The sequence below is a fragment of the Pseudonaja textilis genome, chromosome 16 (genome assembly GCF_049901715.1).
Source record: "Pseudonaja textilis isolate UNSWEBS1 chromosome 16, rPseTex1.2, whole genome shotgun sequence".
NCBI classification, from domain to species: Eukaryota; Metazoa; Chordata; class Lepidosauria; order Squamata; family Elapidae; genus Pseudonaja; species Pseudonaja textilis.
In genome coordinates this window covers 7,874,819-7,892,594 of record NC_142005.1, presented here as the reverse complement: position 1 = coordinate 7,892,594, position 17,776 = coordinate 7,874,819, and the positions used below count along the sequence as shown (strand labels likewise).

Genomic DNA, 17,776 nt, shown 5'->3' with positions numbered 1-17,776 from the left:
TTACAACGCTATTTTTTTAAAAAAATCAGCATTTTTCACACTTACAACCCCAGGGTCACATAATCAAACATTCAGATGCTTGGCCACATGACTCATGTTTATGACGGTCGCAGCGTTCCTGGATGGGTGGGGGTCATGTGCTTCCCTTTTGCGACCTTTTGACCAGCCGAGTCAAGCAGGAAGACAGGTTCGCTTAACGGCCACGTGGCCAACTTCACAACTGCCGTTTTTACAACAGTGGCGAGAAAGGTCGTAAAAGGAGGCAAAGCTCCACTGAACCTCTGTCTTGCTTAAGCAACATAAAATTTGGGCTTGATTGTGGTCGTAAGTCGGGGACTACCTATAAGCCTACAGTGCAAGGAAGAGAAGGTGGCGCTTGCATTATGACGTATTTTCTTGGTCATTTTTGCATTATAAGAGTGCCTGTGGCCAGAAGCGTGATCTTTTTTGCACTGAGCCAGACTAAAATAGTCCTCTAATACTGACCAGGTTTTGATTTCCCATAATCCCTCGGCTCAGGTAACACCCTTACTTGAAAGCTTTTGCCAATTTCCCAGCCAAGATTTCAAAAACCCTTCTGGTCGTCTTCGCCGGCCGTTCCAGGTTTCCGCCCGCTAAAAGGTTGTCTTTTTAAAACAAAAAAAACGAGAGAAAACAAAAATACTAGCCATCATTACGGAGTATCAAAGCTGGTTGAAGTAAAGTAAGAGGCCCTTTTGCAGTCTTATATTTAACTTACATTCTTGGTTTGGCCGTTCAAGGTGGTGGAAATGAGGATAGGAAGTAAGCAGGGATGCGATTCAACCGGTGTAACAAGTGGTTCGGTGAGTGCGTGCTTTGTGCGCGCACTTCGCATTTGCTACTGACCTTCCCCAGCGATCTCTGTGTGTTAAACAGCTGATGCATGACAGAAATCGGCTGAGCTTGAAAACCACAATATAAAACACAGTCTAGAACTGGACGAGCAAATAGGCCCAACAGCTGATCATTGGAGCTACTCGTTCACCCGAACGCAGGCCGGACTGTTAGAATCCCTCCTTTGGAACGAAGGATGAAACTCCCTAAAAAAAAAAAAAGAGAAATAGCCCTAAAAATCTTATTTTATTCAAATGAATGAGTGAGGGTAAGCCTGTGTGTCCTCGACTTAGGACAATTCATTTAGTGTCCATTCCAAGTTATGACATCGCTGAAAAAAAAGTGACATGATCATAAGGACCGTTGGCAACATCGGCGCTTGGCAGACGAAGTCGGATTGATGATGGTTGCAGCCTCCCGGGCTCCCAATCCCCTTTGGCAAACCTTCAATGGGGCAAAATCCCATTTAACAATTGTCTCACTTAGCAACAAGGGGGAGTGGGGGCGAGATTTGGTCCTAAGTCGAGGAATACTTGTCATTGACCGGAAGGTCCGTGCATTCTAGCAAACAGCTCATGGCGCCCGCTTTAAAACAATACTCTTGGAAGGATTCAGCCGGTTCACACCGGTTTTGTCAAACTGGTAGTTTCAGCGATTAGTTGGCACCGCCCATCTGCCTCTGCCCTAGTCCTAAATTTCTGTTTTTCCGCCCAGGTGATTGCCATGTATCACCTGTTTTTACTCACCAGAAGGTAAGTTTTAGCTGGAAAGGGGTGGTTTTGAAACGAACCGGTTGTTACACCAGTTGAATCCCACCGCTGATTCTGCCGCCGTACAAGGCCATCGAAATCTCTCTTACTCTACTTACCTCTCTGCTTTGTCAACCCGTTTGTGAAAACACCCAGGAGTAGAGCAGGATTCCTTTTCAGAGTCAGGTTTACGGGCATAGTGCAATTCTCGAGGAGCGTGAATTACTCCGAAGAATACGGTGTGTATTCTTCAAATTAACCCTGCCGCACGTTCTCCTGGAAAGAGGTCCAGCAATTTTTTTTAAAAAAATCTTGGATAAGGAATGGTCCGCGGACAAGAGGCTCGTTCCTTTGAACTATATCCCCAATGTTGGACGTTCAAGAAAAGTTTTCTTGATTTTTGAAGGGTCTTTGAGCCGGTGGTCTTTGGGGTGGGGGGTCTTTGCTGCATGGTGGTTCATCCTGTGAGCCACGGAAGGAGTGCTTTTATTCCTCTCCACTTATATCCAGTGGTGGGCTGCAGCTGGTTTGGACTAGTTCTAGTGAACTGGTACAAACAACGATTAGTTGGCCCTGCCTGCCCACCCCTGCCCTATCCTGACATTTCCTACTTTTGCAGCTTAGCTGATTTGTGGGGCAAAGTGGATTACCACGCCTCAGCTGTTCTACTTACCGTGGAAAGCTAGAAGGTGAGCTGCAGTGGTTCGAATGGGGGTTTATCCAATGCTGCACACGCGCGTGCGAAGTTTGTGCTCACGGAACCGGTTGCTTTCCACTGCTGCTTATATCCTGAGGGAGTTTTCCACTAAGTCTTATAATCCAGTAGCGGAGTGTCTAATAATTCTCCCTCCTTGTGCCTAAATACGATCAGGGTCGCCGAGTTCTTCGGATCATCAACCCACCTACACCTGATCCTTTCTTCTCTTCCGTGATCCAGCCATCCTCGGAACCGTAGTTTGTGATGTGCGTTCCCGTGTGGGCTCTGGCCCAAACAGCCAAACATTGACGTGACCAATGTTGCTTTCCGATCCAGCCAAGTTACCGATTTAGGGTAGAGTAGCTGCCTGGGACTTTTTTTCTTCGAAATCTCTCTGATCTTCTGTTCTCCTCCTCTCGTAGCGAGCTCCACTGCCAATATTGATGTCTCGCGCTGTAATAATGCTTTTTCTCTTGTAGTATCTGGTGCTGTCGGGAAGGGCGGTTTTACAAGGGGTTGGGGAAGGGATAGGAGGCACGCAGCGGTGTTGGCCCGTGGTCTCCAGACGGAGGGAAAGGAAGGGAAGGGGACTTCGTCACGGCCGGTTCACCCCATCGATCTCACCCTGGCTGATTCGCCATGGCTGAAATCCCGTGGGACAACTCACGAAGGGGAAATCACTGTGGGGAAAAACTCGCTGCAAGACAACGGATGGAAACTCATCATGGAGAGAAGCCACCTAGAATTAAGGAGGAACTTCCTAACAGTAAGAAGAATTTACCCATGGAATAACTTGCCACCAAAAGTTGTGGGTGTTCCATCGCTGGAGGTGTTTAAGAGGCAGTGGGTTGGACTGGAAGACCTCCAAGGTCCCTTCCAACGCTGGTTATTCCGTTAATTCAACACAGGATAACTCGCGAGAGGGACAAACTGAATTGCAGTGGGCCTTGTCCTGCTTACGGTTGGAGCCTTCTCAAGTTGGAAGTCCTCAAGGATGGAACGAGCTACCATCCCTACTTCTCTCTCTCTCTCTCTCGAGTGGAATGGTCCTGCGGCGAGTCAGCCATGTCAAATTGTCCCACGGTGAGTTGGCCAGGGTGTGTGTGTGTGTGCGCGTGCACGTGAGCCAACCGGGGTGAATCCAGCACACGGCGTGTCGTCCCACTCCGTCTTCTTCTAAGATTTGCCGTGAAGAAAACCGTCTGGAGAACCGCAAGGTCCCTCCTGCGTGTCCGAGGCACATCGCCATGCTCGTCTCGCTGCTCAGGGATGCCGTCCCTGCTGGGGTGGGTCTCAGCCAGCTTGGACTCACACCCGGGCAGACATCTTTGGGAGGCGCGCGGTGTCGAGCACGTCCTGAAATCGCCTTCCTGACCTTTTACTCTTCGCCTTTAGTCTCCTCTGGAAGGAGAAATCCCGTTTAATCGCGTAGACTGAAAACATTCCAGAAGTCCTTGTTTACACTTGATCGGGTAGAGCCACCTGTAGCTGCTGTTCCCCGTAGATACGCCGTTGAAGTGGGGGTGAGGTGGAGAAAGAGGTGCTCCCTTCGGTCTCAGTGGGCTTACGGTGTGATCGCTTGTGGCGGTGTCCTCGTTGTCTAGGGAGACGCAACTAGCCTTCCTTGGCTCTTCTCTGAAGATGTTTCATCTCATCCGCTGACTCTGTGGGACCAAACCACCCTCTTTATCCAACGGGGGACAAGGGGAGCGCCGGATGTAAAGAACGCACGGAGGGAATGCCTTTGTAGGTCGGGCCCCTTCTGAGCTCGGGGGTGTGTGTGTGTGTGTGTCTCTGTGTGTCTGTGTGTGCGTGTGCCTTCGCACAGCCGTCTCTGTGGTGTGAGTTTTGCGCGCCGGCGTCCAGGTGCGTGTGCAATTCTAGGCACCAAAGACCACGACGGGGTTCACCACCTTTGCACTCTGCGTCGCTCAGTGTACGGAGCTTGTAGGTTTTTTTCATATCACGAGAACATTTTAAAGCTGTTTGGGTTTTTTTTTGGTTTTCTCATCTACCCCCCCCCCCTTTTTTTTTTAAAAAAAAAAATTACGTTCAGTTTAGTTCGGTCAATTGTATCTCAAAGAGTTTTCAATAATAAAGAGAGACATGAAGGAACAGCTTCTGGCGTGTTTGTTTGCGAATGGCCACAGCGGGGAACGGAACCGCGGAGAAATCTATTGCATTTTAGTAGGCAAGAAATACGCAAAACTACAAGAATATATTCTGAAATGGTGCCTTTTTGGGAGGGGGGTCAGGGAAGGAATGAGGAAGGAAGGAGAGAAATAGAGACAGAAGGAAGAAGGGAAAGGGAGAAATAGAGAAGGAAGGAAGAAAAGGGAGAAATAGAGAAGGAAGGAAGAAGGGAAAGAGAGAAATACACAAGGAAGGAAGAAAAAGGAGAAATAGTGAAGGAAGGAAGAAGGGAAAGAGAGAAATACGCAAGGAAGGAAGAAAAGGGAGAAATAGTGAAGGAAGGAAGGAAGAAGGGAAGGAAGGGAAAGGGAGAAATAGAGAAGGAAGGAAGAAGGGAAAGAGAGAAATAGAGAAGGAAGGAAGAAAGGGGAGAAATAGAGAAGGAAGGAAGAAGGGAGAGAAATAGAGAAGGAAGGAAGAAAGGGGAGAAATAGAGAAGGAAGGAAGAAGGGAGAGAAATAGAGAAGGAAGGAAGAAAAGGGAGAAATAGAGAAGGAAGGAAGAAGGGAAAGGAGAAATAGACAAGGAAGGGGGAAGCAAAGAGAGAAATAAAGAAGGAAGGAAGAAGGGAAGGGAGAAATAGAGAAGGAAGGAAGGAAAGGGAGAAATAGAGAAGGAAGGAAGAAGGAAAGAGAGAAATACAGAAGGAAGGAAGAAAAGGAGAAATAGAGAAGGAAGGAAGAAGGAAAGAGAGAAATAGAGAAGGAAGGAAGAAAGGGAGAAATAGAGAAGGAAGGAAGAAGGGAGAGAAATAGAGAAGGAAGGAAGAAAAGGGAGAAATAGAGAAGGAAGGAAGAAGGGAAAGGGAGAAATAGACAAGGAAGGAGGGAAGCAAAGAGAGAAATAAAGAAGGAAGGAAGAAGGGAAAGGGAGAAATAGAGAAGGAAGGAAGAAGGGAGAGAAATAGAGAAGGAAGGAAGAAAGGGGAGAAATAGAGAAGGAAGGAAGAAGGGAGAGAAATAGAGAAGGAAGGAAGAAAAGGGAGAAATAGTGAAGGAAGGAAGAAGGGAAAGGGAGAAATAGACAAGGAAGGAGGGAAGCAAAGAGAGAAATAAAGAAGGAAGGAAGAAGGGAAAGGGAGAAATAGAGAAGGAAGGAAGGAAAGGGAGAAATAGAGAAGGAAGGAAGAAGGGAAAGAGAAATACAGAAGGAAGGAAGAAAAGGGAGAAATAGAGAAGGAAGGAAGAAGGGAAAGAGAGAAATAGAGAAGGAAGGAAGAAAGGGAGAAATAGAGAAGGAAGGAAGAAGGGAGAGAAATAGAGAAGGAAGGAAGAAAAGGGAGAAATAGAGAAGGAAGGAAGAAGGAAAGGAGAAATAGACAAGGAAGGAGGGAAGCAAAGAGAGAAATAAAGAAGGAAGGAAGAAGGGAAAGGAGAAATAGAGAAGGAAGGAAGGAAAGGGAGAAATAGAGAAGGAAAGAAGGAGTATGGATGTAATGGAGGGAGTGAGGGGTGGATGGATGGATGGAAGGAAGGAAGGAAGGAAGGAAGGAAGGAAGGAAAAGCAGATGTGAGAGGGAAGAAGGAAAGAAAAAAGCAGGAGGGAGGGAGGAAGGGAGAGAAGAGAGATAGATTAGGGAGGGAGGAATAAAGGAAAGAGAAGAAGGAAGGGAGGGGAGGAAGGAAAAAAATGGGAGAAAGAGAGGGAAGGGAAGAATGAAGGGAAGGAAGAGAAGAAGGAAAGGAGGGAGGTGAAGAAAGGGTGGAAGGGAGGGAGAATTGGAGAAGGAAGGAAAATGAGAAAAGGACAGGAGGAAAGGAAAGACGAAAAAATAAAGAAGGAAAATGGAAGGGGAAAAAAAGAGCGATTATTATCTCCGGTGTGTAATTATCCATGACCTGATTTCTAATTATTGCAAACTAATTAAAAAAACAACAACTTTGCACCAGCCCACCAATGCAAATTCCGGTCCATTTTGCCCCGGAGACAAAAGAGGGATCGAGGCAGCGTTTCCCGTTACATCTTTAAGCGAAAGGATCCTTTGAAATCCTGGGCGCAGCGCAGCCGTCGGCAACAAGGGGAGGAAAGCCGCGGGCGCCAGGGTTCCGCCCCGGCGTTTCTCCTGGGGAGTCGGTCAGGGCACCTGTTGCACTCTCATGATGTTGGTGAAACCAGCCCCGGGTCTCCACCCGCTGACGATGATCACCACGTCTTCCGAGCGTAGGAAACCTCGCACGCGGCCTGGAAAGCGGGGGAAGGAGAAAGGTGACTCAGAGAAAGAAGGGGAAGGGGGGAAAGTAAATGGATGGAGGAAGGAAGGGAAAGGATGGAAGGAGGGAAGGAAGAGGGAGGAAAAGAAAAAGGAGGGAAGAAAGTGAATGGATGAAGGAAGGAAGGGAAAGGGTGGAAGAAGGAAGACGGAGGAAAAGAAAAAGGAGGGAAGAAAGTGAATGGATGAAGGAAGGAAGGGAAAGGGTGGAAGAAGGAAGGAAGATGGAGGAAAAGGAGGGAAGAGAGGAAAGTAAATGGATGAAGGAAGGAAGGGAAAGGGTGGAAGAAGGAAGGAAGATGGAAGAAAAGAAAAAGGAGGGAAGGGAAGGTAAATGGATGAAAGAGGGAAGGGAAAGGGTGGAAGAAGGAAGGAAGAGGGAGGAAAAGAAAAAGGAGGAAAGAAAGTGAATGGATGAAGGAAGGAAGGGAAAGGGTGGAAGAAGGAAGGAAGATGGAGGAAAAGAAAAAGGAGGAAAGAAAGTGAATGGATGAAGGAAGGAAGGGAAAGGGTGGAAGAAGGAAGGAAGATGGAGGAAAAGAAAAAGGAGAGAAGAAAGTGAATGGATGAAGGAAGGAAGGGAAAGGGTGGAAGAAGGAAGGAAGAGGGAGGAAAAGAAAAAGGAGGAAAGAAAGTGAATGGATGAAGGAAGGAAGGGAAAGGATGGAAGGAGGGAAGGAAGAGGGAGGAAAAGAAAAAGGAGGGAAGAAAGTGAATGGATGGAGGAGGGAAGGGAAAGGGTGGAAGAAGGAAGGAAGAGGGAGGAAAAGAAAAAGGAGGAAAGAAAGTGAATGGATGAAGGAAGGAAGGGAAAGGATGGAAGGAGGGAAGGAAGAGGGAGGAAAAGAAAAAGGAGGGAAGAAAGTGAATGGATGGAGGAGGGAAGGGAAAGGGTGGAAGAAGGAAGGAAGAGGGAGGAAAAGAAAAAGGAGGGAAGAAAGTAAACGGATGAAGAAGGGAAGGGTCTCGGAAAGAACGAAAACAGCTCCACCCACTCACCCATCTCAATCCCGAACTGCACCCGGTGATCGACGTCTTCTGCCCAGGTGCCCGGCTTAGCGCCCTGATACACCACTGGGAAAATCCCGCGACTGAGGTGAGCTTGGCGGGCCACCTGTTCATCGTTGGTCACGGCAATGATGAGAGCCCGCGGTCGGTAGCGGAGAGGATCTGCGCAGACCTGAATTTGGGGTGGGGGCGGGAGAGGAGGGGGGTGCAGGAGATGCAAGAAGGGGAAAAATCAAACAGAATCCCCCCAAAATCTGTGGGAAATTCGAACCCAGGACTTTGGTTCTCAGTGTGGGGGAATTGTGGGCTCAACGGAAGCAACGGAAGGAAGGAAGGAAGGAGGGAGGGAAGAACCTAGAAAGGAAAGGAAAGGAAAGGAAAGGAAGGAAGGAAGGAAGGAAGGAAGGAAGGAAGGAAGGAAGGAAGGAAGGAAGGAAGGAGGGAGGGAAGAACCTAGAAAGGAAAGGAAAGGAAAGGAAAGGAAAGGAAGGAAGGAAGGAAGGAAGGAAGGAAGGAAGGACCTAGGAAGGAAGGAAGGAAGGAAGGAGGGAGGGAGGGAAGAACCTAGAAAGGAAAGGAAAGGAAAGGAAAGGAAAGGAAAGGAGGAAGGAAGGAAGGAGGGAGGGAGGGAGGGAAGAACCTAGAAAGGAAAGGAAAGGAAAGGAAAGGAAAGGAAAGGAAGGAAGGAAGGAAGGAAGGAAGGAAGGAAGGAAGGACCTAGGAAGGAAGGAAGGAAGGAAGGAGGGAGGGAGGGAAGAACCTAGAAAGGAAAGGAAAGGAAAGGAAAGGAAAGGAAAGGAAAGGAAGGAAGGAAGGAAGGAAGAACCTAGAAAGGAAAGGAAAGGAAAGGAAAGGAAAGGAAAGGGAAGGAAGGAAGGAAGGAAGGAAGGAAGGAAGGAAGGAAGGAAGGAAGGAAGGAAGGAAGGAAGGAAGGGACCCCAGACCCTCCCTTGTGCAAACAAGCAGGAGACACCCACACACAACGGTCTCACCCTTCTTCTTCTCACCTGCCGGTCGCAGTGAGGACAATGATGGCCGCCGCACAACATTTGAACGAGGCCTCCACGGCCCCGATGGCGGTGACCTCAGTGGGGTCTTGGCTCAGGGGCGTCAGGCGGCGCAGCTCCTGGAAGAGTTGGTGGTGGTACATGGCGGCTTCGGCCTCTCGGGCGATCTGCGCGTTGAGGAGAGAAAAAGGTAGGAAGCTCATTGGCAACTTTCCATCCGTGACCTCGACAGCTTCCAAGATTCCTGGCTTCCTAGACTCGTCTGTTTTCCTCTTCCACCCTCCTCCCTTCTTCTTCTTCCTCTTCCTCCTCCTCTTCGCCTTCCTCTTCCTCCCCCTTCCCCTCTCTTTCTCCTTCTCCTTCTTCTATCATGACCATTTCATACCAACATGTTGCTTCTAAGATTCCTGGCTTCCAAGACTCGTCTGTTTTCCTCTTCCACCCTCCTCCCTTCTTCTTCTTCTTCCTCCTCCTCCTCCTCCTCTTCCTCCCTCCCTCCTCCCTTCTTCTTCTTCTTCTTCTTCTTCTTCTTCTTCTTCTTCTTCTTCTTCTTCTTCTTCTTCTCGTCTTCCTCCCCCTCCTCCTCCTTCTTCTTCCTCTTCTTCTCCTTCTCCTTCTTCTATCATGACCATTTTATACCAACATTTTGCTTCTAAGATTCCTGCCTTCCTAGACTCATCTGTTTTCCTCTTCCACCCTCCTCCCTTCTTCTTCTTCTTCCTCCTCTTCCTCCTCCTCCTCCTCTTTTCCCTCTCCTTCTCCTTCTCCTTCTCCTATCGTGAGCATTTCATACCAACATTTTCCTTCTAAGATTCCTGGCTTCCTAGGCTGGTTGGGTGTTTTCCTCTTCCCTCCTTCTCTTCCTCCCTTCCTCCTCTTCTGCTGTGACCATACTCAAACAGACGTCTTCCTTCAAACATCTCCTGGATCCATAGGTTTCTGTTCTTCATTTTCCTCTTCCCTCCTCCTCCCTTCTTCCTCTTCCATCATGGCCATGCTCAACCCAACCTTTTCCTTCCTAGACTGGTTGTCTTGTTTTCTCCTCTTCCGCCCTCCTCTACTCTTCTGCCCCGCTCGAGGCCAACCTGAGGGCAAGCCGGCTTCGGAGTGCTCAAGGATTCCCTTACCGCATGCTGCATCTGCACGGCCTCCACCACGTAAGACCCCTTGGCCGTCTCCCCGGACAGCATGATGCAGTCGGCCCCGTCCAGAACAGCGTTGGCCACATCGCTGCTTTCGGCCCTGGTGGGGCGAGGCTTCTTCACCATGCTCTCCAGCATCTGGTGAAAGAAAATGGCGTCTCAGCTGCACAACTGCAGAGCGTGGGGAGGTCAGAGTGGGGCAGGGCATGCTGGCTGGGGGATTCTGGGAGCTGAAGTCCAACTCACTTAAAGCATGCTGGCTGGGGGATTCTGGGAGTTCAAGTCCACCCATCTTAAAATAAGCTAGCTGGGGAATTCTGGGGTTGAAGTCTACCCATCTTTAAGAATGTTGACTGGGGGTTCTGGGGTTGAAGTCCAACCCACTTAAAGCATGCTGCCTGGGGGTTCTGGGAGTTGAAGTCCAACCCACTTAAAGCAGGCTGCCTGGGGGTTCTGGGGTTGAAGTCCAACCCACTTAAAGCATGCTGCCTGGGGGTTCTGGGGGTTGAAGTCCAACCCACTTAAAGCATGCTGCCTGGGGGGTTCTGGGAGTTGAAGTCCAACCCACTTAAAGCAGGCTGGCTGGGAGGTTCTGGGAGTTGAAGTCCAACCCACTTAAAGCAGGCTGGCTGGGGGTTCTGGGAGTTGAAATCCAACCCACTTAAAGCAGGCTGGCTGGGGGATACTGGGGGTTGAAGTCCAACCCACTTAAAGCAGGCTGGCTGGGGATTCTGGGAGTTGAAGTCCAACCCACTTAAACCAAGCTGACTGGGGGATTCTGGGAGTTGAAGTCCCCGCAGCTCAATCAACCTTCCATCTTTGTTTTCAGGGCCAATGGGAGGCAGTTCTCTCCATTCATCTCCAATCACTTCGACCTGCCCCAGGATTGGTCCTGTTTTTGTGTCCCTTCGGTGAAAAGGCGCCACCTGTTGACGGAAGGCGCCTAACCCGCCAGGTGTGGTCCATTTGGTACAGCTCACCTGCGTGGCGCAGATCACGGGTTTGCCCGCACGGTTGCAACGGCCGATCATCATCTTCTGAGCGAGGAAAACCTTCTCGGCGGGGATTTCGATCCCCAGATCCCCACGAGCCACCATGATGCCGTCACTGGCTTCCAGGATCTCATCGAACCTGGAGACAAAGCATCAAAGGTGACAGCCCAGCTCAGCTCGCTGGATAACTACAGGTATCCACCTGTGATGTGGTCCTTGCACTTATGACCATCGGAGCATTCCCCACGCTTGTGTAGTCCAAATTTGGCGGGTTGGCAACCTGTGTTTATGACGGTTTTCCGTGTCCGGAGTTCACGTGGTTCCCCATTGGTTGACAAGCAAAATTAATGGGCGAGCCGGAGTCACTTAATGACATGGCTCGCTTAGTAACCGTGTGTGATCTGCTTAATGGCCGAGCCCAAAAAGAAAAAAGGGGGGGGGTCATATAATCAGAGATGACAGAAATTCCGATTTCCAATTGTGGGTCACAAGTCAAGGACTGTAAATTTTTGATCTGATTGTGTGATCAGCCTTGCAAGGAGAAATCTAGCTCTTCTAGCAATAAACCATCGGCTGAGCGTGCTTCCCGTCTAGATGACCTCGTCACGCCAACCAGATCAAAATACAGTCCCCAACTTTCCATTCCTCAGCGAGGCATTTGGTGATATGAATTTTGCCCCAATTTCTGGCCACATTTGTCACTAAGTGTCACGCCCTTGTCCGAGGAGGAAGACGAACAGCTGACCCAAAGAGTGGGAGTGGGGCTCCATTGGCTGTGGAGGAAACTGGGGAAGGGCAAAGTCTGGCTGGGCAGAGCAGGGGAGAAGTAGAACAAGGGAGAGGGTGTTCAGAGGAAGACCCAGGCCCACCACCCCCTCTTCATCCTAGGGCACGCAGGGAGGAACGGAGAAGGGAGCAACGTGGGTTGTATGGCTTACGGGGGGAGGAAGGGGCCCTGATTCCGTTCATTAGCCACAGCTGGGAATGAGAGTTTAAAAGAGATGCAAGCTGAGCGCGGCAGCTTCTGGGAACCAACTTGAGTTTATCTTGTGTTGACTTTGGTTATCTGTGTTCCTGGCGTCTTCCCAACAATGTTATTGTCGTTCCTTCACATCTGGAATTCCTTCTCCTGCCCTGCTGGACTCATTACCTCATTTTGCCTTTTTTGGACTTTAAGTTACAGTTTTTGTTGACCATGTTTTGGACTTGGATTCTCTGCAGCCAAAGGCTGTTCCTGGGAGAGATTTTCTCCAGCCCAGAAGGTAACCAGGACATTGGGGGGAAAATTGGTGCTAATAAAGGGACTCCCACTAATTATCGGGCTGTGTTGCCTTTGTGCCACGCCCCTTTGGGTCATCACACTAAGTGAATCACTGCAGTCGTTCGATTAGGAACCACGGATATTAAGTTGAACATGTCACTCCCCACTTGACGTTGCCGGTCCGACAGTCGTAAAAGGGGATCGCACCGCGACCGTCATAAATAGGAGTCCGTGGCCGAGCGTCGGAATTTCAATCGGGCAACCGTGGGGACGTCGCAATGGTCGTAAGTGTGAAACACAATCATAAGTCGCTTTTTTTTCCCCAGCACCGTTGTGACTTCGGTCACTAAACGAACCGTCCTAAGTCAGGGACAGCCAGTTAAATCCAGAAAAAAAAGTGGCTTTTGAGGATTACCTCTGGACCCCCTCGTGGCTTTCGACCTTGCTGATGATTTTGATGTGGCTGCCGCGTTCCCCCAGCGCCCGTCGGATGCCGATCACATCCTCAGCCTTGCGGATAAAGGAGGCGAAGATCATATCCACCCCCTGTTGCACCCCGAATTCCAGGTCCTGCCTGTCCCGCTGGGACAAGGCCGGCAAGTCCACCTTAGCCCCCGGCAGGTTGACTCCCTTCCGGCTACACAGCATCCCGCCGTTTTCCACCTCGACCACGCAATTGTCAGGACCTAGTGGTTAGTGCACAAACGAAGGTTGGGGAGGAGAGGAGACACGAGATAGGAGAAACCAATCGGTTGGGGGATTCTGGGGGTCCGCCCCTCCTAAAGCAGGCTGGCTGGGGGTTTCTGGGAGTTGAAGTCCGCTCCTCTAAAAGCATGATGGCTGGGGATTCTGGGAGTTGAAGTCCGCTCCTCTAAAAGCATGATGGCTGGGGATTCTGGGAGTTGAAGTCCGCTCCTCTAAAAGCATGATGGCTGGGGATTCTGGGAGTTGAAGTCCACCCCTCTTAAACATGATGGCTGGGGATTCTGGGAGTTGAAGTCCGCTCCTCTAAAAGCATGATGGCTGGGGATTCTGGGAGTTGAAGTCCGCTCCTCTAAAAGCATGATGGCTGGGGATTCTGGGAGTTGAAGTCCACCCACCTTAAAGCATGATGGCTGGGGATTCTGGGAGTTGAAGTCCACCCACCTTAAAGCATGATGGTTGGGGATTCTGGGAGTTGAAGTCCACCCCTCTTAAAGCATTCTAGCTGGGGTATTCTGGGAATTGAAGTCCACCCCTCTTAAAGCAGGCTGGCTAGGGGATTCTGGGAGTTGAAGTCCACCCCTCTTAAACATGATGGCTGGGGATTCTGGGAATTGAAGTCCACCCCTCTTAAAGCAGGCTGGCTAGGGGATTCTGGGAGTTGAAGTCCACGCATCTTAAAGCATGATGGCTGGGGGATTCTGGGAGTTGAAGTCCACCCCTCTTAAAGCATGATGGCTGGGGATTCTGGGAGTTTAAGTCCACCCCTCTTAAAGCATGATGGCTGGGGATTCTGGGAGTTGAAGTCCATCCAATTTAAAGCCTGCTGGCGGGGGATTCTGGGAGTCAAAATCCACCCCTCTTAAACTTGCCAAGATGGACCAGCTGTGATATAGCTGGAGAAAGAGATCCACCCTCCCAGTGGGAGAAAACTTACGGAGTTCCTTGACCAGTAAGGAGATCAGCCCATCGTCGATAAAGATCCGCCCACCAACGCTCACAACTTTTGGCAAGTTGGCGTAATCCACCCAAATCGTCTGCGCGTCGCATTGCTCCCGGAAGGCCGGATCCGTGGTCACGATCAAGCGGGATCCTTTGGCGAGTTCTACTTCTTCGTTCTCGCCCTGGGAAAAGATCACGGACCAGATGGATGGAGGGGGGTGACTCCCCTTAACGACGGGTGTTGCTAAACGACACCGATGGGAACCCGAAAAAAAAAAAAGACATTTTTTTTGGGGGGGGGGGGGATTTATCCCTCAACCTTACCCCTTTAATCAACCCCGTCCGGATTTCAGGGCCTTTGGTGTCCAAAGCGATGGCCACCGGCCGGTAGACGAGGGGATTAGTGGCCAAGCTTTTCGTGGCTTCCCGGATGTTTGCAATGGATTGGGCGTGGTACTGAAATGAAATGGAGTTGAATTCAAGGTCTGCAAACCCCCTTCGTTGCCATCTCAGAAAACCTTCCTTCCTTCCTGTTGGACTAGAAGACCTCGGAAGGTCCCTTGCAACTCCGATATTCTCCTATTCCTTCCTTCCTTTCTTCCTTCCTCTGATTTGTTCCTTCCTTCTGCTCTCCTTCCCTTCTAATCTTTCCCTTTCCTTTCTTCCTTTTCTTCCTTCCCTCCATCCTTCCTTCCCTCATTCCTACCTTCCCCTCTAATTCCTTACTTAGTTACTTCCCTCCTAATCCCTCTTTTTCCTTCCTCCCTTCCTCTATAATTCCTTCCTTCCCTTCTAATCCCTCCCTCTCCTTCCTTCCTTTTCTTTCTTTCTCTTTCTCTTTTCCTTTCCTTTCTCCCTTCATTCCTCCTTCTCTTTTCTTTCCTTTCTTTCTCTCTTTTCCTTTCCTTTCCTCCTTCATTCCTTCCTCACCTTCCTTCCTTCACCCTCTATTTATATCTTTCTTTCTCTTTTCCTTTCCTTTCCTTTCCTCCTTCATTCCTCCCTCACCTTCCTTCACCCTCTTATATCTTTCTTTCTCTCATTTCCTTTCCTTTCTCCCTTCATTCCTTTCCCTTTCCCCTTTCTTTCCTTTGTTTCTCTCTTTTCCTTTCCTTTCCCTTCCTCCTTCATTCCTCCCTCACCTTCCTTCCTTCACCCTGTTTATATCTTTCTCTCATTTCCTTTCCTTTCTCTCTTCATTCCTCCACCTCTTTCCCTTTCTTTCTTTCTTTCTTTCCTTTCTTTCTCTTTTCCTTTCCTTTCCTCTCCTTTCTCCCTTCATTCCTCCTTTTCTTTCTTTCTTTCTTTCTTTCTTTCTTTCTTTCTTTCTTTCTTTCTTTCTTTCTTTCTTTCTTCCTTCCTTCCTTCCTTCCTTCCTTTCTTTCTTTCCTTTCCTTTCTCCCTTCATCCCTCCCTCTTTCTTTCTTTCTTTCTTTCTTTCTTTCTTTCTTTCTTTCTTTCTTTCTTTCTTTCTTTCTTTCTTTCTTTCTTTCTTTCTTTCTTTCTCTTTTTAACTTCCTCCCTCCCTCCCTCCCTCCCTGGTACCTCATGCGATCCATGCGAGAAATTCAGCCGCGCAATATTCATGCCGGCTTTGATCATTTCACGCAACATCTCCACCTTCTGCGACGCAGGGCCTACAACGGAGGGGGGAGAGACGAAAACTGCTTTCTGGGGGTGTCCTTGGGGGGCGGGGGGCTGCAAGACAGGACCTCAAAATGTACAGGGTCCCCTGCCGTCTTCCAGGACAATCCCCCCCGCAATTCTGGTTTCCCGCAAGCATCCTGTTTACAAAACTACACAGGGCCATGAGGGAGGGGTGCGCTGGCCCGGGTCCTTCCCCACCCATTTTCCCCACCCCACCCCCGTCTTTCCCATAACCCATCCTCCTGCCCCAAAGTGACCCCCTCACCAATGGTGCAAACGATGCTGGTGCTCCGGGCCGTGATGGGCTCGGAGTCAATATCCAGCAGGCACAGATGTTCCAAAAATGTGTCGGCCATGGAGGCTGGAAGTTGCTGCCGTTGAAAGAAAGCTGTGCCCAAGTCGTGGGCGAGGGCAGCCATGTCCTGGGGTTGGATCCTGGCCCCTGGTGGCAAGAAGAGCGAAAGGATGAAGCTGGGCTCGCTGAACGAGCAACACGTCATTAGATATAGATTTAACAGAGAGTTGAAAGGGACCTTGTAGGTCATCTAGTCCAACCCCGCCCCTCCGCCGCTCAAGCGGGAGTCCCTACACCATTTCTGACAAATGGCTCTTCTTGAAAGGCTCCAGGGACGAAGCTCCCACAACTTCCGAAGGCAACTTCGGTTCCATTGATTCTCCCCGTCAGAAAATTCCTCCTTATTTCCAGGTTGAATCTCTCCTTGATCAGTTTCCATCCGTTCTTCCTTGTCTGGCCTTTGGGGGGCTTTGGAAAATAGCTTGACCCCCCCTTCCTCTCTGGGGCAGCCCCTCCAATATTGCAGCAGCCCTCAAATAATAATGGCCGGGTCTACAGCTCTGCGTTCGAGGTCCATCTTTGCAAGCAATTGAGAAACCCACCGACCCTTTTCCCCTTCAGACCCACCATCCATCTTCTTCTTCCTTCGAAAGCTTCTTGCCAGCTTACACCTCGACGTTAATGCTGACTTTCCTAGTTAAACAATGACTAGCTAAGTCCCAAGTCCATAGCGTTCCTCATGCTGTTGAGCTTTCTCAAAGCGCCTTTATTATTATTCTGTTGTCCAATTGTATTTTTGTTCTATACCTCTGGCAGAGCGGGAATATTTCTGCTTTTCTCCTGAAGGTGCAGGCAGCAAAACTTACGGGGTGGTGGTGGTGGAATTTTCCCTTGCACTTTTATCACCATCGGAGCCCTCCGAGGTAGGCCAAGCCAGAGAGAGGGAGCGGGAGAGAAAGAAAGAAAGAGAGAGAGAGAAATGCCTGGGAATGTGCAATGTTTCTTGTGCATTTCTTTGGCTCCCACAGGGGAGGAAGAGAAGAAAAATCTGGAGAAGGAAAAAGAGTAGAGTACAAAAAGGGAAGGAAACTAATGCAATGCGGAGAAAAGGGAAGGAAGGAGAGAGGAAAGGAAAAGGAGGTAAAGAGAGGAGGCAGAAGGAAAAAGAGAGACAAGGAAAGAAGAAGGAGAAGGAAAGGAAAAGAAAAGATAAAAGGAGTGGAAAGGAACGGAACGGAAAGGGAAGGAAGGAAGGAAGGAAGGAAGGAAGGAAGGAAGGAAGGAAGGAAGGAAGGAAACAAGGATGGAAGGAGAAGGAAAGGAAAGGAAAGATAAAAGAAGAAACAGAATGGAAAGGAAAGGAAAGGAAAGAAGGACGGAAAAGAGACAAGGAAGGAAGAAGGAGAAGGAAAGGAAAAGAACAGATAAAAGGAATGGAAAGGAACAGAAAGGAAAGGAAAGGAAAGGAAAGGAAGGAAGGAAGGAAGGAAGGAAGGAAGGAAGGAAGGAAGGAAGGAAGGAAGGAAGGAAGGAAGGAAGGAAGGAAAAGAGACAAGGATGGAAGGAGAAGGAAAGGAAAAGGAAAGATAAAAAAGGAAAGGAAAGGAGCTAGTTAGTACTAAGAACTTTGAAACAAATCTGGATGAATTTCAAAAGCAGTTTTATTCGGTACAGAGTATCAAACCCAGCAATGTTACAACTAACTTCCTAGGTTTTTTTATTTTTTCTTATACTACCCCCTGCCACTCTTGGTATTAACCAACCATTTAGGGACCGTTTGAAGTTTTACAAGGCCCCTGAAAAATGTGACGTATGACTGAATTCCTTGCAGGGCAGGCTCTTCCATTCTGATTTTCCTGCAATCTTTGGGCCCAGTTTTGCAACCTCTCTGAATCTGACCCAGGGAGATCTTAGTAGATTTTTCTCTGTGATTTAAGAGAGAGAGAGAGAGCAGAAAAACACTCTGATGCCCGGACCTTTTTCCTCCACTGCCTCCTTGGTGCAAACTTCACCCAATTGAACACTTTGCTGCAAAGGTCACAATCGTCACGAGAGCAGCTTTAAATGTCAGGACAGC

General features: G+C 49.2%; 1 protein-coding gene across 1 annotated transcript; it reads right to left on the bottom strand.

The window, feature by feature from the left end:
* Positions 1–6,153: 6,153 nt before the first annotated feature.
* On the bottom strand, positions 6,154–16,470 carry PKLR (pyruvate kinase L/R). Its single transcript, XM_087914044.1, is given in 12 exon segments — positions 6,154–6,675; positions 7,703–7,867; positions 7,870–7,883; positions 8,719–8,885; positions 9,846–9,998; positions 10,841–10,991; positions 12,529–12,799; positions 13,753–13,939; positions 14,082–14,213; positions 15,303–15,394; positions 15,670–15,846; positions 16,327–16,470. Coding segments are annotated over 12 exon segments (1,623 nt in total). The 5' UTR covers positions 16,334–16,470; the 3' UTR covers positions 6,154–6,568.
* Between the last annotated feature and the right edge of the window lie 1,306 nt (positions 16,471–17,776).